Source organism: Carettochelys insculpta, chromosome 3, assembly GCF_033958435.1.
Source record: "Carettochelys insculpta isolate YL-2023 chromosome 3, ASM3395843v1, whole genome shotgun sequence".
NCBI lineage: Eukaryota > Metazoa > Chordata > Testudines > Carettochelyidae > Carettochelys > Carettochelys insculpta.
In genome coordinates, this window is record NC_134139.1 from 97,537,621 (window position 1) to 97,562,986 (window position 25,366).

At 43.0% G+C, this 25,366-nt stretch overlaps 1 protein-coding gene across 1 annotated transcript in view; it reads right to left on the reverse strand.

The window, feature by feature from the left end:
* Positions 1 to 25,366, reverse strand: part of ADGB (androglobin) — a 224,364-nt gene that overhangs the window by 51,935 nt on the left and 147,063 nt on the right. Inside the window, 6 exon segments of the mRNA XM_074988710.1 lie at positions 107 to 291; positions 5,645 to 5,832; positions 17,044 to 17,197; positions 18,501 to 18,635; positions 22,184 to 22,330; positions 24,161 to 24,167. Coding sequence (XP_074844811.1) covers positions 107 to 291; positions 5,645 to 5,832; positions 17,044 to 17,197; positions 18,501 to 18,635; positions 22,184 to 22,330; positions 24,161 to 24,167 — 816 coding nt within the window.

Genomic DNA, 25,366 nt, shown 5'->3' on the forward strand with positions numbered 1-25,366 from the left:
GAAAAATTATATATCGTTAGTCCTTACTTAAAGCCATTATTGCAGTGCATATTCCTCTTAAAATGAGAAAAAAAAAAAAACAAAAAAAAAACCCCAGAACACTTACACTGAGAACTTAAAGGCCTTTCAGTACACAGGAAATTAAATGCAGGAATGACAGCGTGGCCCTTTCCAACAGTGTTCACAATTTCCTCCTCATTATCCAGTACTTGTAGTTTAATGAACACATCTGATTTAGAGGTTTGTACCTGCACTGTGGCAATGTGTGGTGCTGTGAGTTTTACTGCATACCTAAAGTGGAAAAAATTCAACAACATAAGCAACGACACCAGACGGTTCATTGTTAGAACGTCTAAAACTCAATTAAGGAAAGCTTCTAAATTAAAAAAAAGATTAAACCACATTTATAAATGAATTGGGATGGGCTTAAATTGTTCATCGAGTAGGAGGCTAAGACTCCAAGACTTAACTTGAAAGTCACCAGGGCCGTGTCTACACTAGCCCCAAACTTCGAAATGGCTACAAAAATGGCCATCAGCTCATGGGAATAAGGGGACTTCGAAGTAGGCGGGGTCCTTTCGAAAAGGAGCCCCGTCTGGACGAGATGTGCGGAGGCAAGCCGCGTCAATTTCGAAGCGCCGCGGCCACCCGCATGCTAATGAAGCGCTGAATATGTATTTCAGCGCTTCATTAGTAAACTTCAAAATGGCCATTTGCGTGGCCATTTCGAAGTTTGGGGCTAGTGTAGACGTAGCCCAGATGTAATTAAAACAAGATTTTTGGATGTTTTTTAAGTCAACATTAATTAGCTAGAGTTATATCACAACTTTCAGATCATCTTCTGAAAGAGAGCATCCACACACGAAGTAGCACCCAAAAGAGCTGCCTGGTCTTCTGGAAGATCGTGTCCCCACATGTGCGGACACCCTTCCAGAAGAACAGGATAAGAAACACCTCAAACGGGTTGCAAGGCTGGAGAGAACTTCCAGGGCACCAGCCACACAGCCTGTTAAAGGCCTCCCCAACAGCCTCTCCCTGCACTAGCTACCAAGGCCCCTTGTGCTGCTCCCTGCACAGCTCACCGTATTGCTGCTCCTGCAACAGCTCCCTTGCTGGCCATGGACCCTGAGGTCCTTCATCAGCACAGGCTTGCCCTGACAAGGGTGCTGGGGAGCCTTCTGGCCACCTTCCTCAGCCTGCTGCATGAATGCAGCCTGAGCACTGGGGGCCCTGACCCACCCCTGGCTCAGCCTGCCTCCCAACAGCCCGTCCACCACATCTGGACCCACGCCTCCAGCAGCGACCAGGAGGTTATGGCACTGTGGGATGACGAACAGTGGCAAAGGAACATGCATATGCAGGTGGGCACGTTCTGTGAGTTCTGTGCCTGGCTGTCCCCCCTGCTTCACTGCCAGGACACAGGGATGCGGCCAGCCCTCCCGGTAGAGAAGCCATTGCCCTCTGTAAGTTAGCCATTCCGGATAGCTACTGCTTTGTGGGGCAGCAATTCAGGATGGGCAAGTCCACTGTCAGGGACATTGTACTGGAGGTAAGCCACACACTGGGTGCCAGCCTGGCCCAGGGAGCAGAGAGGGGGGTGTTGGGCAACAGCGACTCTTGGGACTGGGGCAGGGGGGGGACCTGGACACAGAGGCCAGGGGCCTGTCACAGGGAACACCGATACCCCACCCATACACAAGCCCACTCCCGAAGGGGCCATAGGGAGGGAGGGCCAGAAGAAGGGAGGGGCTGGGCCAAGCATCAGCCCAGGGTACCCCATGGCACACCGACGAGCATCTCCGCTCTCTGTCTGCTGCAGGTAGTGAGGGCTATCAACGACATGCTCATGCGGCGGCTCATGCACCTCGGCGACCTCGATGCAGCTGTGGCAGGCTTCACGGAGCTCAGCTTCCCGCAGCGCTTCAGGGCACTGGATAGGACTCATATCCCCATCAGGGCCCTGTCCTGCCACACCAGCCAATATGTTAACCGCAAGGGGTACCACTCCATCATGCTCCAGGCGGTGGTGGATGCTTCGGGACGGTTCACCAATGTATATGTCACCTGGCCCAGCCAAGCACACGATGCCCACATCTTTCAGGAATTCCTCCCTATGCCACTGGATGGAGGCAGGCACATATGTCACCCAACACGAAGTCATCATTGGTGACAACAGCGTGCCACTCTGCTTGTTAGCTGACCCGATGTACTCCCTGCAGTCATGGCTGCAGCGACCCTACATGGCGCACCTGACTCCATCACTGGAAGTTTTCAATGCCCAGCAGGGATGCGCACAGAACCCCATGGAGTGTGCCTCCGGATGCTTAAAGGCACAGTTCAGGTGCCCCCTCACATCCCTTGATGCGGGGATGAAGAACGTCCCACAGCTCGTGGCTGCCTGCTGCACTCTCCACCTAATCGAGGTGCATGAGGGGACACAGCACCAGGGTGGCCTGGCCCCACCACCGAAGGAGTACAAGCAGCCACCCACGGCCCCCAACCGGCAGCTCCACTGGGACGGGGTCCGCATCTGAGAGGCTCTCCAAGAGTCCTTCACCTGCGGGGACCTCTGAGCTGGGTCCCCAGCACAGGTCCCCCCCACCCCCCGAATGAAGAGTGACACAGGGGTACCAACCAAAACTGTATTATTTCAGTAACCAACTATAGTAAGTGTATATATAAACAATAAAAAACTGCTTTCACGTAACACAAGGGAGTAGGGTCAACTATTTACAAGGGCAGGGCATCTGGGCAGCAGGGGCATACTAACTGGGTGTGGAGGAGGAGGGGAGGGGCCCCTACTTGAGGAATGGGGTGGAGGGCCATGAGCCCCAGCCCCCATGGCTCCCTCTCCTGCCCCTGGTGCATGGTCCTAGTTGGGGCCCTGATGGGGCAGGGAGCACGGGGGAGAGGTGGGGGGTGGTTGGTGGCATGTTCCTAGTGGGGGGTGGGTGGGGCAATTCCCAGGGCAGGGGGGCCCACCATGGGGCCCATCATGGCAAGGAGCCAGGCCCCAAGGGCCCAAAGGGCCTCCATGGGAAGACCCCAGAGAAGGAGGGCAGCTAGGGCCTCAGGGTGGGGAGGGCTTGGGGCTCTGGGGTGGCAAGGGGGACTGAGGGGATGCGGCAGTGGGGGGTTGGCAGGGGGAGCAGTGAGGAGTGCCACAAGGGCCCTGCACACCTGCCAGAGCATCTCCACCACCTCCCTCCAAGTTTCCCAGTGCCACTGGAGGTCCTCCGCCTCCAGGGCTAGCCACCTCTCTGCCACCTTGGTTTGATGGTGGAGGGCATCTGAATATGCTGCTGCCTCCTGTGCAAGGCTCCGGTGGCGGGCCCTCCACATCTGCTGGGCTGCGGCTGTGCATGTGGGTCTGATACTGGCTGAAGGACTGCCAGCACCTCTGGCTTGTGCGCTCCCAGCTGGGCCTGGGCTCGGACTCCTCCACTGCCTCACCTGTCCCTGGGATGGAGCTGCTGTAAGACAAGGTGGGGGGGAAGGAGGGAGAATTAGGGCCACAGCCAAGCCCCCTGAGGCTGTCCCCTGGCCCCCCCGCGTACCCCACCCTTGGCTGGACCCAGGAGGCCCCTGTATTGCAAGCCGTTGGCCTGGCACAGTGGCCTGGCCAGCCACTTGCCTTAGGGATGTTGCCATCTGTGAGGGGCCCCATGCGGGAACAGGGCACTGAGTGGGAGGGATGCAGTCGGGCACAGGGCGGTTCGTGCCCAGGACACAGGTAGGCTGGGTGCAGCTGTGCACCCAGGGTTCCCCCTTGCACAGACCTGCATGTCCAGGGGCTCCTGGGGTTGGGGGGGCATTGTGGTGCCCTGCAGCTCACCTGCGGCCCCAGGGCACACTCTAGTGTGCGGCATCGGGGGGCTGTGAGAGGGGGGTCTGCATGTGCCCCCACCGGGGAATGCCCCATGCCGCACGCTTACCTGGTGTGACCTTGTAAAGGTCCAGGGATGCCCAGCTAGATGTGATCCAGCTGTTCAGCTCCAAGGCCACAGCAATCACCAGGGACCCCTCGGGGGAAGAGTCATCCGAGGGTCCCTGGTGCTGGCTGGGGGTCTCGCCCTCCTCCCCGGGCTCTTCAGAGGAGGTGCTGTCCTCTCCCTCCAGTGCAGCAGTGGGGTCCGTGGCTGCTGCATCCATGTGGCACAGTGGCGAGGTGGTGTTGTCTGCCAGGATGTCACTCTGTTCCCTATAGTAGGGACACTTGGCTGGGCTGGCCCCGGACCAATGACTGCTGTCCCTGGCCCTTGTATATACCTGGCGCAGCTCCCTGATCTTACACTGTGGTCCGGGCAGGATGTGCACGGGTGGCCAGGGCTGTGGCCAGTTGGGTGCAGGCTGCGACATTCCGCCAGTGCCCAGACATGTCCCTGAAGATGTCTTCATCTCGCCAGAGTGTGAGGAAGTTGCTAAGCTCTGGCCCTGTCCAGTCAGGAGCCCTACTTCAGCGGCACTGCTTCTCCCCTGGGCTGCTGTCCCAACACCCTGAGGCTGCCCGGCGGGGCACGGGACGTCTGGCTGCTGGCCATGCAGCTGCTGGCTGTCAGCTGTGTGGCCACAGGGAGCTGGGCACTGCAGTCCAGCACGTGCTGCCAGGCTCACAATCCCTGCTTCCTGCACTGGAGTTTCTAGGTTCTTGCAGCTTTAAGTGCTGCAGGAAGTAGGCACCATAGAGCCCCCAGGAGCTTGCTAGAGTGTCTCCTGGCTCTGGGGGCTGGGTGCCACCATGGCAGACCGCTTCTTCCCAAAGAAGCGGTCCATGATTGTCTATACGTGCTTTGTTCTGGAACAGTCATCTGGAAGAAGGCATTATTCCCCTTGCTAGATGGGCGTTAGGTATCCAGAAGAAGTGGTGATTTCTTCCGGATTCCTTCTGGAAGAGTGTCTTACGTGTTTCGACGCTCCCCCGACCTTCCTGAAGAAGCCTGTGTACTTCCAGAAGATTTGACACGTGTAGATGAAACCATCCTGTTCTAGAATTCTATGATTATGATTTATAGCAGCTCTAGATCTCCCCCCAAATCATTTTAGTCCATTGAAAAAAATTACAAAGCCATGCTCAGGTTGATATACAATATGATGTCCTAAAAGAATAGGCATGCTATAATCAAATTTGTATAATTTGCAATTAAATAAAACTTGCCTGCCAATATTATAGAATGGGAATTTTCTAGAAGTTAGATCAAGGTGTAAGGACTCCTGATTCTATTCCCATCTTTGTCACCAACTAGAGCCAAACAATTTTGTGCCCTAGTTTCCTAATTTACAAGATGTATATTACAATGCTACCCTATCTCATAGGATATTATGAAGTTTAATGTTTACAGATTATATAATTTTCTGAGATCCATCATACTGAAGTGATTTCAAGATAATGGATTGAAAAGTAATGTTCTTTTGCCAGGGCACCACACCCCAAATCAATGCTAATGATTCTATTTTAAAAATTAAATCCTACTGTGAGAGAATGTTCATGTCTGACTTTCATATTAAATAAACATAATTGTCTGTAAAATTCAAGTATCTCTATCCTATTTGCTTGAAAGCATTTTTCTTCTGAAGAGAATATAATCTTCCATGAGCAGTGTTCATATAAAAGTGATATTTAAATTGTTTGCATTCCAAAATTTACCTGAACATAATGTGCTTGTCATTGGGTATATAATAGTCTTTAATTTCCTTAGTGGAATAAGAATTGTTTACAGCATCACGAGAGAGAACAGGGAGTGGATTATGGGAACCAATGAGACGTAGTCTCCATTTTCCAGCTGCTACAGGTAAGTCACCAGTATGTGCTTCAGCCATGAATGTGTATCCTTTCTGAAAAACAGAAAACGTCATTTTACATTAGGAATGGGCATCACTAAAATGATAACTTTACAATCAACACTATATTCCCAGAGATGGAAAACACTTCTCAATACTGTTGCTGAGGTGGCTAAGGCTCTCTTTTGATACTAACACAGATTAAGCAATCCATAGAGAATCCATTGGTAACATCATTTGTATTTGGTAAAATTTTTAAATGGCAAGTCATTGCGTAAAATCCAATTAAAAATGTTGATCAAAACTGAAACACTGTGGCAGCATTTCCATAATTCTTCTGATAATTCTCCCCATGATTAACATGACTAATGTTTACTCTGATTTTGTTCTATTGTGCATTATACTCATGTGTGATGAGCTGCTTCATGCATCTCATTTCTTTATACTAGAGTTTTATACTGGTGCAGTATCTGAGTGTAATTCATATTCATTCAATAGCAACAGCAATGTTTGCACATACAGTTAATTTTCTTTCCCAAAATACAACAAAACAAAACAACAGTAATATAATGCTTTAAAGAATAATACAATGATTTATTTGGTGATGAAATCATTTTGTTAGCCTTTAAAGTGCTACATTACTGCTGTTTTATTTTGTTAGATTTCAGACTAACAGAGCCACCTCTCTTTTACTTTCCTAAAATATCTTTGTTCTCTCTCTCCACCTCACAGTAGCTACACTGAAGGATGAATTGAAGTTGTTCAAATTTCACTGCTTTGAAAAATTGAACAAGGTGTGTACTTTTCAAATTTTATTACTCCAGAAGTGGAGATTAAAATAAATCAGTAAACCCAGTTTTAAATAACAAATACAGCATAGCTCCAAATGGCTTGTTTGTTGGCTTCAGATTTATTTATTTCAGTCTTATATTTTATTATCAGGATTACTAAATGTTACAATGAGAACTCAAAAAGCATTTATAGTACAATGATTCCATTCTGCAAAGTCATACATATGAGTAAACTCCCTTGTAATAATATTGGACAATGCAGATTACTCCATGCCATGATTCAGGCAAACATCACTGTTTAGGTAAGCACTTAAATACAAGCTTCAGACCCACTGACCTTAAAAGGATTTAAGAATACATTTCAGAGCTTTGCTCAGCATGAATAGATTTAAGCACGTGCTTAGGTATTACACTGACTCAGAGCCTAAATGATTAAAGGTATTAGCATACTTATGTATTTAACATCAGATCTGAAAGCCTTTGTAGATAACAAATAATGCAGAAAATGTAAAGTAAGATGGTCAAAAATCATTTGCTTGATATTATTGTGCCAACAATATTAGAACACACACAAATGATTACAAATAGAATCTTTGGACTTCAGGTGATGATTCAGCAGTATTTTATTCCTTTCTCCAATATCTCATTATCTCATCCACTCATAAAAATCTTTTGTAGAATTATAAATAAATAACGTTATACATTTTTGGTAGTGGAAGATAAGATTATACAGAAAAAGAATTGAGATTAACATGTTACACTTCCAAATACAGAGAAGGATATAACTAAAATATTTATCTACACTGTCAAGTCTGCAGAAGAGAGGCAGACACTCTTGCTATTCTGCAGATTTTATCATCATTGTCAATCATTTTGAAATTAACTTTAATTTTTCCCAGAACTGACTTTGCAGTAGAATAATACCTGCTGATACAGTTTGTAACTTTAGTTGGAAGTTGCTGATTCAGAGCTTTTGAAGCATAAAACTTAAACGGTAGGGTTATACCAAGAAAAGAATCTATTTAGCATTAATACTGACATTTAGGAATTTAGATATTACGTGCTGTGTTACATTTTAATGTTTTTATAACATGCTATTAATAAGGAGGTGTAGTGTTCTGTTCTCATTCAAAGTCAGTTAACTTAATAATAGCACTCTATACTATATTTATGTTAAAATAATAGCATGATGTCACATCAGTGCTACTGTGGCTTTTTTATATTGTTTGCTGGTCCTCTCGAATTTTAATGATCTACACACGATTCAGCTTTCAGCTTTCTTTTTCTCTGATGTCTTGTCCTCTTTCCCAATGTTTTATTGCAGATCTCTTTCCAGGCTGTTTTCCTGTGTTCCCAAATTTGTTTCATGGTAGCATCTTCTGGGATAAGGTTTGTTCGAAGTGCATACCTATTGGACAGCTCCACTTGGAAACCACCTCTTGTCTCCAAATCCTTCGGCTACTCCGTGTTGAATCTCCATCCTGGCTTGGTCACTTTGGTGGTGTACCTCTTGAGCTTGAACCTGAGTTTTATCATGACTAGGTGGTGGTCTTGACCTATATCTGCTCCTCTTCTGGCATGGACATCCTCCATCGATCTTCTGAAAGAACTGCTGATACAGATGTGATCAACCTGGTTTTTTGAGTGGTGGTCCAGTAAAACCCAAGTGAACTTATGGATCCTTTTGTGTGGAAAAACACTTCCACCTATCACCAATCCATTGAAGGAACAAAAGTCACTGAAGCGCTCTCCATTTTCATTCATATTACCGAGGCCTTCTTTTCCCACGGTCTCTTCTTCTCTGCCCGTACTTATGCTTCCTATTTTCGCATTGAAGTCGCCTATCAAAATCAAGATATCCTTCGTTGCTTTCTGGTTCACAACACTTTGTAGTTTCTCATAGATGTCTGTTTTACATTCCTCAGTTGCTTCATTGGTTGGTGCACAACATTGCACGATCAATACTTTCCGCACTTTGGTGTAGAATCTGATTGTGATGATGCGTGATGATACTGCTGTCCACTCCATCAAAGCACCAGATACCTCTCTTGATAACATCAAGCCCACACCTTCTGTGTGTGGTGAGCCCTCTTCTTCATGTCCTGAGTTTCATCTGTAGCCAGGCATAGCTGCCCTGGTTTTGTCCATCTTGTCTTACACAAGCCCAAAACTGCAAGCCTGTACTGTTTCACCTCCGCTGCAATCTGTGCTGTCTTCCCCGTTTGACACATGGTCTGAGTGTTCCACATACCAAACTGCATGGTTGTCCTGGGTGAGAGGAGGGTCACCTGAGGGGCAGTTACCTTTAGGCTTTCCCTACTATGCTTCATACTCAATCTGTGTGGATTGCCAACTCCTCCCAAGACTTGTATAGTTGTAGGTTTCTTTATAGATGTTTCTGTAACTTTTGTTTTTTTCACAGATAGGGTTGTTAACCCTAAGTCAGCCCCTTTTACCTTGGGGAAAGATGATCCAAAAACTATGGATCTTCAACATAAATATGAAGAGTACATTCTTGTATGGATGTGAGACCTGGCATACTAAAAAGTCTTCAAATCACAAGCTACAGACATTCATAAACAGATGTCTGAGGGACATCCTTCACATCAAATGGCAAGACTTTGTCACAAATGAGAAGCTTTGGAGCAGAGCAGGGCAAGAACCACTTGATGCTCAAATCAAGAGAAGAAAGCGGTGATGGCTAAGCCACGCTCTCAGAAACCCATCATGCTGCATCGTCTGTCAAGTACTCACATGGAACCTGCAAGGAAAATGCCAAAGAGGAAGACCTCGGACAACATGGAGAAGATCTACTGAGATTGAAGGACAACAACAGGGGTACTCCTGGAGTCAGCTAGAAGTTTTGTCTTGAGATAGCGTGAAGTGGAGGAGACTTCACTTGAAGTACAAGGTTTTAAGTCAAGTAAGTCATATATGATTATGAAGGCAATTAAAATACAGCCAGCTGTCTGATTTAAAGCTATTTATTGACAGTCTCATTATATGAAAGTTAAGTTCAAGTGAATAAAATATATTCTCCTAATATACAATTCTGGAATAATATTAAAGGTCCTAACCTTAGTGTTTTGTTCACCTATGCTAATAAAATAAGTTTAAATTAAAAATTTTTCATTCAAGAAACCAGATTATTAGCATTGATAAAACACAACATTTCTTACTTACACTAAGTACGTTTTCACAAACAGAAGAAAAAATCAGTTAGATTTAAAGGGCAGTCTCAAAATAACCTTAAACAGGCCACAATTGTTTTAATACTATGTGAGAGTTTAGTAAAATACAGAGTAACGGCATGCCAAGAATAATTAGCTGTTACTAAAACTGAAATAAGGAATGAATCATTACTCATCCTGTGCAGTAAACTGCAGTTCCTCTGTGCATAGTGTTCTTGGGGGTGCTTCCTTTAGGGTATGCTTGCTCCTCTGAGCCTTCAACTGCCAATTTCTCATAGCTGTGTACAGTTGGCCTGCATGTGTGTTACTCTGCCTTATGCTTTGTACCATTGCTATATAGTACCGCACAGGCTAACTGTCCTTAATTCCTTCCCTACCACAAAGCCCCATGGCAGGAAACTCCAAAGCAGAGGGGAAGGAATGAAAGTAATGGTATGCCCGCAGGGACACATATCTTGAAGGACTGCAGTTACTGCACAAGGTAGGTAACCATTTCTTTTTCCTCAACTAGTGTCTCTGTGGGACCTTCACTCTAGGTGATATTGAGTAATTTCCATTTAAGGTGGAGGGGGCTTAGGGGTCTGGTCCAGTGTGGAAGAAAATACAGCTGAGCTTAATACAACAGTGAAAGCAGAACCATAAATGATTGCATAGTGTTCAGCAAGTGTATGCATAGAAGCCCAAGTTGCAGCTTCACATGTATCAATGACAAGAACATTTTTATTGGCATAGATCTTGCTGAGTGGCCTCCTATGCCTGAGGGGTAAAGCATTTAACTAGTGGAAGAAGTTTGCCCCTGTATTTTTGCTAAGTGGGCAAATGCAGTATAACTCTCCATTGAAGAATGGAAGGCCATGATGACTTCCAGATGAACTCTAATGGAGATCAGCAATATCCCTAGTGTCTGTAGTTCTAGAATATAGGCTTTAATACCTTGCAGTGATGAGAGTGTTTGTGAAATGTTTGTGAGATTGCACCAGTGGTCAAATCTGGTCCATTGTTGTAAGTCAGTTCAGCAGGTAGACTGTTTTCTACTGTGTAGTAAAACCTTTTTTGCTTATTGTGAACAGGTCTCTATGCCCATGAACCACCAATCAGCAATGCTTATAGTGAAGGATTCTGAAACTGGGGTGAAGGATCTTCACACTCGTGAAAGAGGAGACAAGGAGTAGTGTGGAGAGTCATTAGAGAGAATGTGACCAGCTTTATCAGACAAAGAAACCATGTTTGTAAGAGGTTTGTTAAAACAATCACTATAACTCTGGGTTTTGTCCTTTCATATTTTAAGTTGGACTTTGGACATCAGAGGAGCTGGGGGAACACATACAGAAGACAGTGACCACTGCAGTTGAAAGCCCCCCCCCAATCCCCAGTGACTGGTGACCCAGCGCAGCGTCAGAACAAAATTGGGAGCATTTTCTGTTTGTTGCTATCAGGAAAAAGGTCTAAATGGGGAATGCCCCATTGTTGGAATATGTGGTGCAGTTTGGTGGAATTGATCTATTTGTGGTTTTGCAGCCTGCTGTGTCCATCCACAGACAGATTGTGAACTCCTTGAATGTACGATGCTGTGATAATCTGATTGTATCTTCTGCAATTCCAAAGATTTAGTCTCGGCACAGAGGGAGACGTATCTTGCACCCCCAACCATGCATGATGTTGTCTGTTATGGTGTTTATGTGTTTGTCTCTAATTAGCATGAGAAAGAGGACAGGAATATCTGACTTCTCTGAGTTGCAGGAGGTTGATGTGCAGAGTAGTTTCTTGAGGCATCCACCTGCACCCATTTCAGCAATGAAGCATTGGATTTGAGGGAGGACAGGTACAGGAGACTTCTGGACAAACTTTGTGAGGGTCTATCCATTAATTGAGAGACTGCTTTACAGAAGTGGTATGGAAAGCAGCATGTTCAGACTGTCTGCTCAGTGAATATATTGTCTTGAGCCATCTTTGAGGACACTGCATGTGCAGTAATGTGTGATCTACAACAACAGTGTCAGCCACCATATTCTCCAGTAGCTGGAAACAGTTCCTGGCTGGGGCCTGGGGGCTAATCTGAATTCTATTTGACTAATAGGGATGTAATTCAGTGCACTGGGAGGAATATGGAAATACACACATCACATCTCATAGAACTGGAAGGGACCTTGGGAGGTCATCAAGTCCAGGCTCCTGCCCTCTTGTCAGGGCCAAACACCATCCCTGACAGATTTTTTTAAATCTATTTGACCCAAACCCCTAAATGGCCTCTTCAAGGATTGAGCTCACACCCCTGGGTTTAGCAGGCCAATACGCGAACCACTGAACTACCATTAAGCTGAGTTGAACCCCCTGTGAACCCCAAATTTTGCACAGGGGTCAAGGTGGACTTCTGAATGTTCATTCATAGGCCCAAACTGAGGAAGAGTATGTTGCCTGTGCATTTGCTTTTAAGAAGGCAATCATCTTGGAAAGGGAACAGCAAAACTACATTTTTGTGGCAGTGTGCTGTTGCTACTGACATGATTTTTGAAAAGATCCTTGGGGCAGATGATAGGGCACAAGGAAGCATCCTGTACTGGAAATGGTCCTGGCCTACAGTAAATTCTGTAAACTGTTTGTGGGATGGATGTGATAGAGGAATCTGGAGGGACTCCATTTTGTATTAAGCAAGTACATGATGAACGTATTATCAGGGGTGCTGGAATATATGTTAAAGTGGGAATGCTGAGAAATGATTAAGCAAACTGGAGACCCTGTATAGAATGGAAATCACTTCAAATGGGTGGGGCCCCCAAACCCCTATTTCCAACATGCAGGAGTATTATTCCACAATTAGCTGAAGGTTGTCTGGTCATATAGCACTAAAATTGGTGAGGAAAAGCAGTAGTGAGGCAACTATTGATCATGAGATTGGATACACTAGCAAAAATGATGTGATGTGGTATGTACTCTGCAGAGCTCTGACAACAGCAAGCAAAACAACTGTCATTCAAGCCTTTCAGTAGAATGTATGGAGTGAGTAATACAAACAGGTCAGTCACTGTCCAAGCACTCTCTGAAGAACAGCAGCAGAGGCCGTCCTGTCCTGTCACTGGAGTGGAGTGAGAAGCTCAAGACCTCAAGTAGCCTGTTAAAATTCATTTTATCAGCAGAAAGTTTGAGAAGTTGAAGGCTGGTGGGACAGGTGATTTCCTCCTCTGGGCACTCAGACACTCTGCCTCTTACAGTGAAGTTCATATAGCTTTGAGCTTGGGAACTAGGGAGCATGCAGTCTCTGCTGTCTGGGTCCCACTGAATTTTCTTTTCTGGGCAGATATGTAGATCCCAACAGAAAATACAGTGACACTGATATATTTTAATGTGTGAAGAGATTCATCTCTGTGGCCAACAGACTACTGAGTACTATCAAAAGGAAGATATACTGTAGTCTGGGCCTTCTTGGGGAATCCACACAGCTAAAGCCAGGTGGCCTTCCTCATAACTACTGATGCATAAACTGAGTGGTAATACTGGTAAGTGCCAAGGGAAGCCTAGAGAGGTTTCCTAACAAGGAGGTAGGAGCTTCTGCAACAGATGCTGGAACTGTTCTCTGTGTTCTAGTGATAGATGTTCAATAAACTGTACTAAGCTAAACTTCTCCGTGGTTATACTTAGCCATTAAGGCCTGATCACTGGTGATTCTGAACTGTAGACTAATCAGATTTTCTTCTAAGCAGCATGGGCCATGAGGGGCAGTGGCGTGGCCACCTTCCCTGTTCAGAGGGACCCTTGTACCACCCTCTCACTGGAGCACCAGTACCTCACTGCTGCCCTCCCAGTCTGGGTTGCTGTCATCTCCTCAAGCAGGCTGCCTGCAAGGCGTCTGCACCCTCTCCCGCCATACTGCATTACCACATTGCCTCAGAAAGGCCTATCGTGGGGAAAAAGAGGTTGTAGAAGGGAGGCTCAAGGGGTCACACCTGCCCTGGCTCTCACACTTGTTCCTTGGTGTCACCCCAGGGCACTGGAGGGAGTATGCCGCCCTCTCCAAGTTGTCACCTGGGTGCATCAGGAAATGGGAGAGATAGGTTTAGGAGGGAGGAGGGGCAGAGAGGGAGTCTCCCTGAGGCCCCTGCGTCCTATTTCTCTCTCTCTCCCTCCTGTTTCTCTTTTCTACCAAACTGTACCCAGGTGTAACCTGGGAAGTCTGGGAAAGCAGGGAGATGGGGGGGCTCTCATTTGAGGTTCACCCTGTCTCTTCCGTCAGCTCCTTTTCTAAAGCAGTAAGACAATTAAAATGTGTATCATAGGGCGTAGCTGTAGTGTGGTGCTGTTTTCCATGCTCATTAACTGCTTCAACCACAAAGGAGTCAGGAGATGGGTGACTCCTTAGATGGCGTGTAATATTTTTTATTTGCCCTTTTGCATGAGGGGCAAATTGAGGCTGGAGTATGCTACATGACCTTTGCAGGGTCCAGAAGTGTTTCATTGACTGACAGGGCAATGCTGACAAAGGAAGCAGTATGAAGGATGTTGAACAGTACATGAGGTAGTTCTTTTTCCTCCTCAAGGGGGTTCTGTAAAAAATCTGTGACCCTCTTCATAAGCTCTTGGAATTGCTTAAAACTGTCAGCCAGGGATGCTGGAAGTGGCATGACAGCTTCACTTAGGAATGAAGAAGAGATGTTTGGAGCTAGAGAGCTCTCATCAGCCCTGATCTCCCGCTCCTCAAAATCTCTTCCTGAGGCTCCAGGACCTGGAAAGGGAGGGTGAGAAGGGTTGTCTGTCATTGTGAAGGGCAGAGTTTGAGGCCCTAGAGAACTGATGGTGATAAACCATCTTGGGATCCCAAAGTGGTGTATATGTTCACAGGGGCCCGCTCCAGCGAGTTGTGGACATGTATGATGAGTTAGCTCATAGAGGTTAGAAGAAAGAAACCTTCATTGGGGCAGAATGGAGAATCTTGCACTGATATGTGGGAGGCAGAGGCAAAATCTTCATCTTAATACTCTTCTTCTGAGCCACTTGCTTAGGGTGGGGCAGCAGAAGAAACTTGAGGTATCAACATTGATCCCAGACTTATGTCTGAGGATTTGGATGGTCTCTGTATAGAGGAAAATGTGAGGTAGCGTCACTGGTAGTAGCTGGGCATCTGGAGACCTGGAGATTCTTGGTACCGAGCAGAAGTCAGAACCAAGCAATGGTGAATCAGGAGTCTCTGACACTGTGAGGTCTTGGGGCAAACAGAAATCTTGTAGCACCAAAGGTATTGTTGGTACTATGTCCATGGCTTGAGGTAAAGTATTGATTGCCAAAAGAGTGGACTGTACCACAAGTTTTGAACACTTTGTGGAGAAACCTAATGGAGGTTCAGTAGCACAGGAGAGCTGTTCTTGCCACCGCAATCTCTTGTTGATACTGATGGCTTCCCATAGCCCAATACGTTAGCGTGTCTAAGCTTGACAGAGCTCTCAGTACCTGAAAAACCAGCAACCTTCCGGACATACATATATTATATACAATTTACTTAATTTTAAAAATATTTCGGTAAAAGGAAATGAATATACATATTACCAAATAACTGCCATATACCCTTACCACAAAAAAAGGAAGAGAGCACAGCTGAGGTAGAAAACTGCACTCAGAAAGCTAGTTAAGGCTCCATCTCATGCCATGGTGGTGCAGAAGTAGTGAGGATGGTAAGCCCATACAGTACCTGGTAGCAATGGTATGAAGCAACAAGCATGGATGGATCAAAAACACACTATCATGAGAAACCTCCAAAGGCATATAAGAACACCACTCAAAGTATTGTAAAACACTGATTTCTAGAACTATTTGGATTTATTTTATGTGATTTTAGTCAGTACTTCAAAAAGAACACCTGCCCCGACTCCCTCCCAAAAACTCAATTTACTAATTTAAGTTACATGTTTAAGTATTACAATATTGTAAAATTCATCTGACAGTGTGCATTTCTACAAACACTTGATTATAATCAAGTTGTAATTCTTAAAAGAACAATTTATCATGTATATTTCTCAACACATACACATCATTGCTATTTTGATGCTGAGGATTGAGTCAAGTCTCAAAGTTTACATTTCTCAGAATCAAAACATTAATCAACAGTGACTCAGATTAAAGGTTAGATTTTCAAACAGCAGAGGGTGTATTGTTCCTGAAAGCTAAGCCAGCAAACAAAAAATATTAATATTTTTATTGCATCTGTGCCTAGAGGCTCAGAAAGGATCGGATCCCACTGTGCTAGCTGCTACACAAATAAATGCAAATACATTCATTGTGTAAGCCATTTTATGTAATTAAATGGAAGTAACATATTAAAGGGTGGAATATAGAAGAAGACGACAACTTACTGTTGAATGAGCTACTTTAAAAAAAAGGTAGTTCAGCTTGCTATCTTCTTACCCATTGTCTGCACAATCAACAGTTTGCACATAAAATTATTCAAATTGTGTGCTTGGGTATATGTGTAAGTTTTGCAAATATCTGTTAGGTTTCAGTTTTTGAAAATTTATCCTTAAAAGCTAATTTTAGGAATTTAATTTTTATACATTTAGCGTTACCATATTTGACCTTTCAAGAAAGAGGACATTCCTGAGAGGGAGTGTCTCTGTATTGGTATCTGTCAACTCATATAGTATTAATGTGATATAGTATATATATAATACATAAATACAACATGAGTTGGTTGACACAGAGACACTCCCTGCAAGTGGTGTTCTCTTTTCTGAAGGTTCAAATATGGTAACCCAAATACATGAATATTTCTGTCAAGCAATGCAGGCACTTTTGTGGGACCACAACTAAAACAGTATCTATCAGTCAGACCGCGGGGTCATGGTAACCCAATGCTACATTTGAAAATTGCTCATGCCTTGATATCAGCCTCGTCATTGTGAGCATCATTGTAAATGCATGGCATAACTTTGAAATACTGTTTACATTAGATTCACAGATTTGTTCCTTCTCTTCCCAGCTAGATCCAACAGGATCAGCAGTCACTATGGTGCATGGAAAATAAAGCAATATTTTAACTAGGGCAACTGGGAGACTGATCCTTTTTTGGAAATGAAAGGTAACCTCAAGAAAAGGCAAAAGTAATTTCCCCAATGGAAGAGGCTTGGAGTCTAACTGTGGCTGTGGCAGCCTCTTTTCTGGACTAACCTGATCAATTAAAATTCTGCATACTTTTGAGATATGTGCAAGTCCTGTGAAGTCAGAGGAGATTGGCTTTTATCTTTATAACAACCATTTTTATTTCTATAATGACGTTGTATGCCACTGATGTTTGGAATTACCTTATTCTTTGTATAAACATGAGGGGCGACTTTGAGAAAGATGCGTGGCACTTCTTCCAGTGTGTCATTATCAACAACATGGAGCATACAGGTAGGGATGGCTGTGTACATCTTTGGCACTACAAGCATATCTTCTGTCACATGAAATGTTTCCCTACAATAAAAGAGAGGTAACATTTCTTTTCAAATATGTTTTCAACTTCAAACTGCTTCTCACTAATAAAGTAGATGTTGCAATATAATAACAATGTTTGTGTAGGTGTGCAGATTCCAGCCGCTCACAATTAGAAATGCCAGATGTTGTATAGTTTTGTCCTACCCACCTACACCAAACAAAATCCTCAATGACAGCCAGCTACAGGTATTGCAATTTTTAAAAATCTGAGTATAAACTAATTTTGTAGGGTTACAAACATTCTACAGGGTTACAAACATATTTTCATTTTGTGAAATTAAAGAACTGGACACTCAAGTGTGTGAGTAACTAATAAAGATACACATGCATTGTAGCTTACTTATCATAGTGTGGTGCAAAGCATGCGAATTATTATATGCTTCTTATTGGTCTTGTAATAAAAGCATGCTGGTCCCTTCCCTTCCAGGAGCACAGAGCCAGCTGCCCCATACACTTTGTTCAGGGTCCCATAGAGGCTGTCAGCTCCACTGTCGGCAGCATGTATGAACTATGTATGAAGGTAATCCTGTTAGCAAGGCATTTGCCACGTGTGGGCAAAAATCAAGACAATAGCCAAGAAAATGGTGAATGTGCTGTTAATGGGAGGATAGATATGGAGTAAATGTTGGCCCAACAACACTGTAAAAACTGATCTGGTGACCTGAGCCCAGATAGCAGTGGACACGGAAAGGCAAAAATGATGTGATATGGGTCTTTTTTTGTTGTTGTTTCTAATTTTGGACTTAACTTTTAAAAGGTTATTTTTAAACCCCAAAGTCAGAGTTGATTAATCGTTCCTCTCCACTGTTTGTACTTTCACAGAAGTATTAAAATAACTTTACTTCTATTATCAACGTTATCATTTTATCTTAAAAATCTGAATTCATTTAACAATGTGGCCAAAATTCAGATAACTGATTAGTGATTTTGGATACCTGAACTTCTGACACCACAAAATATGTGACTTTTTTTTTTCAAAATTGCTGACCACTTCTCATCTGAAAATATGGCTCCTTTATGGCACCTCTAGTTTGATGCCATCTGAAAACTGAGGCACCAGAGCCTGAGTACTTCTTTACTTGTCATTACAAATCAGTTAATATGAATTGCTTGCAGAGACATCTGCCTTCAGACTCACGTTGGCAATTTCATGACCATCCAATTTCCTACGATGGAGTTTTACATGAGGTTAAATATTGAACGTTAGTTGCAACTTTGAATGTGTAGAGGCTATTGCTTCTCCGTAATATATTATTTTCACATAAGAAGATTTGAGACTTACCTAAAAACCACAAACCAAAAATTTGGTGGCTGATCAAAATATGTCACAGCATAATCAGCAAAAGTTGTTTTAGCCCATTCATCCTCATAGCAGGGATATTTTCTGAGAGACTTACAGTTACTTTTAAACATTTCTCTGAAAAACAAGGAACAAAAACAGGATAAGGACAAGACCTAGGTGTTGACTTCAACTTCTACATGTAAGAAAGAACACCAGTATATATGTATACGTGATCCATTGGTACAGTGTGTCTTACATGTCCTCCTCTACTGGCTCTTCCATATGAAAGGATAACAATCTGTGACTGCTAACAATTAATGATGATACTCCTTGAGCTCAAGTGGGAAAGTCCATTGCTTGGGAGCTATAAGTCCTTGGTACAGCTTCTTCTAATGACAAACAGCGGACAGTTGTCACACTTAGGGGGAGCTGACAGAGTTGCTGGGCCCCTGGGCAAGGTGGAGTGGTGGCTCTGTGATCCCAGAAAGGCGGCGGAGGGTCTTGGGGCAGCCAGCTCCCAGTGGCACCAGGAGCATGCTACACTGGCCTCTCCATCCTCCAGCCAGACCTGAGAGCTGCCCAGAGCACACCACACAGTGCTCCAGCAGCGATTTAAAGGGGCCAGGTCTCCATGTGCCACAGCTCCTACAAGAGCTGTGGTAGGGGCTAGAAGCACTGAGCCCACATGAATCTCTGGACCACGGAACAACTGCCCCCTTTGACCTCCCCCCATTAGCAGGTGTGGTCACACCTGCATTCATATTGTGATTATGACATGTCTCCAGGGTGGCATGAGGCCAAATCTCAACAGCATTTAGCATGCCAAAATTGTCCTGTTTTTACAAAAGTTTTTTTTATAATTTTAAATCATCCAGTGTTGCCTCCTCACACTGTCATTTTGTGCTTTTTCATCTGAGGCCCTATTTGAAGATTAACAGCTTCATTTTACCTTTAAACACTTCTTTGAACAAGAAGCATTTTTAAGCAAAACCAAAGATCCTACATTTCAAATGCATCCAGAGGGACCCCATTCTCACAAGAAGACTCCAAGATCATAACTGCAAAGCTGTAAATGAGATAAGTAATTTCCCACCTGAGTTATTATTTTCAGTGTAGGACATAACCAATTTGATCACTTAATTGGTTCAGTGTATTTTTACCAATAACCTCCAGTAGTAAAAACAGTGTCTAAAATGTCACTTGAAACATAGCTTGAGGCATAAAGGTATAACACATAAAAGTGAATGGGGAAAGCAAAGTGGAGTGGAAAACTGAACAGAGGAAAAAAGAGGAAATCCAGGGGTGAAAGTGAAAATCACCTCTGTAGGAAAAAACCACCACCATCACCACCAGCAACAACAAAACCTCTTTGGGTCTTGCTTAGCAAAGGCAAGACATAAGTTAAATTAGGTGGCGAAAGGTGCAGGCTCTGTCTAGTCCTTAGGGCTAAGCACAGCTGTAGCTGACCTAAAACAGAAGATCACTCCGTGCAGACCTCTCCTCTACAAGGAGCTCACAGGAGAAGCAGATATAAACACATTCTCTCCACTGAGCTGCCTGTGTGAAGGACTCTAACTATGGCCTCTCCAATAGTCCCTTCTAGATGGATGGAGCACTGGTGCAGGCGTATATGGCCTGCTGTCATTGTATATGCCAGTGCTATGAGAAGTTTAACATTACACAATAGGAGGTTTTTTTTTTTAAACGGAGCAAATGGGAAGATCTGTCTCTAAATGGTGCTTTGCTTTCCTTGAATAACTATTTTCAGCTGTAAATAATTGACTGACCTTTTTGTTATGAAAATAACATTATAACAAACCCATAGACTCTTTGACTGGTCCTGATATTAAGTGTCCTGAGCCCAGCTCACTGTGAGCTTTGCAGATATGGACAGAGACCTTGAAGTTAACAGAGTTATTTTCTAGGATGACAGTGTACAAATCAGATGACAGATTTGAAGAGATGTTTCTAAGGAGATTCACTGCTGCCTGGCTATATGCCCACCATTCTATATATGGACATAAAAATAATATGAATAAACTAAAATATACTGACAGTTTTTCAGTACTCTTGTTTATTTAATATTTAGATCATGAGGTTATGAAAAAGAAATAGGCAAAGCATATCTCATGACGTTTGGTGCTTTTCATCTCTATCTGTGAAATGTGAATATTTGAATTGTTCTACACATTGTAAACCTCTTGTATGTTCCTTTGATGTTTTCTCCTCTCATAGATGGTTGTTAGGAACTATACAAACTAGCCTCACAATGACTTTTTTATGGATGATAATATGCACGTTTCATGTGAACAAAAAATCAAAGTCACACCATTGAGCCAAACTTTGTCATCATTAACTTAAAGCAACATAATCCAAAATCTGATTTAACTTAATGCAGTTTTTCAAGGGTTCCTTGGCTCAATGCTTTGTCACTGTTCTTTAAAGTCATTTAGGCATTTTTGTTCTTGTGTTTATTTGTGATGATTTCCTAATTTGTAAAGGAGAGTTTATGTCAGCAAAACCAAGCCAATTAAATCCTAAAACTCTAGGAGAATCCTTACAACATTTCCCTCCTCAGTTCCTAACAACGAATCCAGGACTGGTGGAATCGGTGGGAAAGTGAGCTCTTAGATGGCCTCCTTTGTACTGTTCCCAAGAAGGCCACAGCTTGGTCTGTGTTTAAAAGTTTTTTTAGCATAGCAAAAGTCCAAGTATGGAGACAATTATGTCAGTAAAAAGGTGCTTTTGGTGGTACAACTCGTTTTTGTCTGGGCGTAAGCTATACTGCAGTGTAAGCTGCATCTCCATTAGGAAGGTTTGCTGGTAAAACTAACTGGTTTAGCTATTGCTAGCTTTCTACTGAAGACAAAGTCTCCCCTAAAGAAAAGTGTTACATGACTGAGTACTTTTTCTTTAAAGCAACTTACTGGACAATTACCAAAAGATCAATGTCATATTTACATCAGTAAAATTTACAGTAAAAAACCCATACGACAAACATAACAAAGAAGATAGCAGGCCGTACTCCAGCTCAACTAGTAGATTTGCTAGCTGTTTGAGGTGCATATGGTAAGCAGAATAAAGCCTGTATATTATACAGTCTTTGAAAATATGAAATGTTTTGTATGTTTAACAACGTTTTCAAAATTTCAAAACAGGCTGTTCATTCATCATATTTATTCTGATAAAAAATGAAGGGCTTGTCTACACTTGCCCCCAACTTCGAAGGGGGCATGGTAATCAGGGTGATGGGAGATTACTAATGAAGTGCTGCGATGAATATGCAGCACTTCATTAGGCTAATTCTCCTCCACGGCAACTTCAAAGTGTCAAACTTCGAAGTGCTGGCATGCGTGCAGCTGTGGGCCCTTCGAAGTGCCCGCGCTACTTCAAAGTGCCTTTACTGCTCAAAATTTTGAGGAGTACAGAACTTTGAAGTGCCCCTGGCTACACGTATGCCGGCACTTCGAAGTTTGACACTTTGAAGTTGCTGCGGGGGAGAATTAGCCTAATGAACTGCTGCGTATTCACTGCAGCACGTCCTTAGTCATCTCCCATCACTTTAATTACCATGCCCCCCCTTCGAAGTTGGGGGCAAGTGTAGTAAAGCCCTAACTGTACAGTTATAAAAAGAGTTCTGTGGAACAGGTTTAAATATAAAATTTTCATTTATTGTATAATACCTCAGTAGAGTTACACCGCACTGTTCAATATTTGACTCAATCAAAGTCCACAGTTTTTGCAGAGTTTCTTTGACATTAGCATTTTCTTTAGTACCTGAAAATAACAAAACGTTAAAAAAATCACAAAATATCTAACTTTTAATTGAGCTTTAAAAATACCTTATAAAAATTGTTGGGGCAAGTCAGTCATGTTCTAAATGAAGTTATATTCTTATTTTACATTTTACAGTACTCATGCACCTTTGGAAACAAATTTCTTCTTTGAGGCAGTGAATTTCCCATTTCAGCATTCTCCTGGGGCACATGCTGATTAGCCCTCCTGCCAAAGCGAAGAAAGATGTGATCATTCGCTTCTATTGAAATACACATCCTCATATAAATATAATGTCCTGCTGCAAGGCGAGGTCACTTCAACGATCAGCAGAGGCACTGAGCAGCACACTTAACTGTGTGCTGACTTTTCCTTGTAGTGAATACCATAACCAACAGGCAAGGAACTGGAAAAAAAATAGAGAAATTTCTAAAGAAAGGCTTGAGGAAAAAAACGAATGATGTATGGAAGAGTAGGGGAGAAAATAGGGTATGTACACGGGGAAAATGGAAAGAGAGAAAAGAAAAAAATGCGATGGTAAAAGACATGGAAAATAATGATGAGAAGTAATAACAGAGAAAGAAGAAGTAGAGGCAAAAGAAGAGTTAGGAAAAATGCACCTGGCAACTGAGAGATTGCTAGGGTGCTTGCCAAACATACATAAGAGAGGAATTAAATAATTTAGAACAAAGACCTTAACTATGAGAAGACTAGGGATAGCAGTTCAGGAGAGGAAGCATGCTGGGATTATGGAAGAAGAAAAGGATGCTGGAGGGATTGCTTGAAGAGGTGGATTTTAAAGGAGAGCTTTGAAATAGGAAGTGGGTGCCTGGACAAAGAAGACAAGGCTGACCCTGGTATAGAATGCACAAGGCCTGGATAGAAAAAGCCTGTATAAGGGAGACACTGGCAATTGTTCAAAGGGAAGAGTCCAACTGAGAGGGATGGCGTATTACTGAAGGAGGTGGCATCTATTGCTCATGTCTCTCACAGAGCAGTTTTCTGTGCCAAAAGCACTCACGAGCTGTCGGAACAGCGTAACCAGGTGATAACTGTTGCCTTGACACCCAGTGGGTGTGTCTACACTAGGAACTAACTTTGAAGTTAATTTTGAAGTTAAGTACTACTTCCAAGTCGCCAGCAGTCTACACACATTTTGCCTTACTTTCAAGTTAACTTTGAAGTAGGGAGCCCGACTTCGAAGTCCTTACTCCATTCCTGGGAATGAAGTGGTGCCCTACTTCTAAGTTTAACTTCGAAGTAGGGTGTGTGTAGACACTCAACTTTGAAGCTGCTTACTTCAAAGTTGTTTTTGTAGCGTAGACACAGTCAGTACATCCCTTTGCCTGTGCTGGCTGGAAAAAGCATCATGGTTGATTTAATCATGTAAAGTGTACGATAGGAACAGAGAGAAAGTCGTGCTAGTCTATATACTATCAAAACACAAAAGCAGTAAAGTAGTACTTTAAAGACTAACAAAATAATTTATTAGGTGAGCTTTTGTGGGACAGACCCACTTCTTCAGACCATAGCTAAACCAGAACAGACTCAATATTTAAGGCACAGAGAACCAAAAATAGTAATCAAGGTTGACAAATCAGAAAAAAAAAATCAAGGCGAGCAAATTAGAGAGTAGAGGGATGGGGAGAGGGTGTCAAGAATTAGATTAAGTCAAGTATGCAAAAGAGCCCCTATAATGACCCAGAAAATTCGCATCCCGGTTCAAACTATGTGTTAATGTGTCGAATCTGAATATAAAAGAGAGTTCAGCAGCCTCTCTTTCCAAAGTAGTGTGAAAATTCCTCTTCAGTAAGACACAAACTCTTTGTCTAAAAAGAGAGTTAATGGGCACAAAACAGACATAAAAATACTCCTGATCCACAAACCGGTCAGCTGACATTTTAATGGAGTGGGCCATTCTGTTAATGACTTAAGACTCTCTGATTTGCTCACCTTGATAATTTTTTTTCTGATTTGTCAACCTTGATTACTATTTTTGGTTCTCTATGCCTTAAATATTGAGTCTGTTCTGGTATGGTTATGGTCTGAAGAAGTGGGTCTGTCCCACGAAAGCTCACCTAATAAATTATTTTTTTAGTCTTTAAAGTGCTATTTTACTGCTTTTTTGTTTTGTACAGATAGCAGAACAGATAGAATACAGTGGCAGACAGCATCCTCTGAGGTCACCCAATAATAGCTCAAAAATTGTTTATACGAATGGGTCACCACAGGAAATCATCAGCTAGGTAATATTCATAAGAGTAAATTGCTCTATGTCATGCTGGACTTGCACAGTTTTACTTACTTTGCAGGAATGTAAATAAGAAATCTATATGGGGACAGTATTCATAAATATATGCCTCTGTCAAATTCAATATATTATGAAAAGATTAAGAAGATTCAATAAAACTGAGTTTTAAAACTATTCTTAGACTTTCTGCTGACCTCCCCTGCCAAGTCTCTGATGTAGATCAGTCCAAGATTAAGAACAATTTTTAAAGTATAAATGGTGAAAATCCTTGTTTTGTCATACACTTATTAATTTTTGTATTTTAGTTGTCCACATACTTCTCAGTGATTTATTCAACAGTGATTTATTCAAGATCTTTCCTGCTCACACTCCCCCACAAAAAATCTGGTCATACTATTTTTTATCAAAGTCTCTTTCCCAGCCAGACTAACATTCATGAAATCTTTTGCCAATGACATTTAGATTCACTACTGACCTAACCTCACTGTTAAAATCTTCTTGACTATCAATATTTAAAATGCACACACCAAATTGTGAATATACAATATGTAATTTGGCAAAACCTAAAAAGACATCTCTCCTACTTTCCTAATCTTTTTATGATTCACCCATGCCAGCTGTTCATACATATTCTCTTGAAAGTGCTACTGTATGTTTCAACACAAGTGGGCATCAAAATAGTCAAATATTTTTAGTAAAACATACATAAACCTTTATATATGAATGGCAATAAACTGTTGACTAAGTTGAGCTTTTGATTTATTTGTAGAGATGTGTGGGAATGTTTCTCAGAGACGCATTAATGTTCAAAGGAATGGTATTATTTTTCAGTTAACAGAGT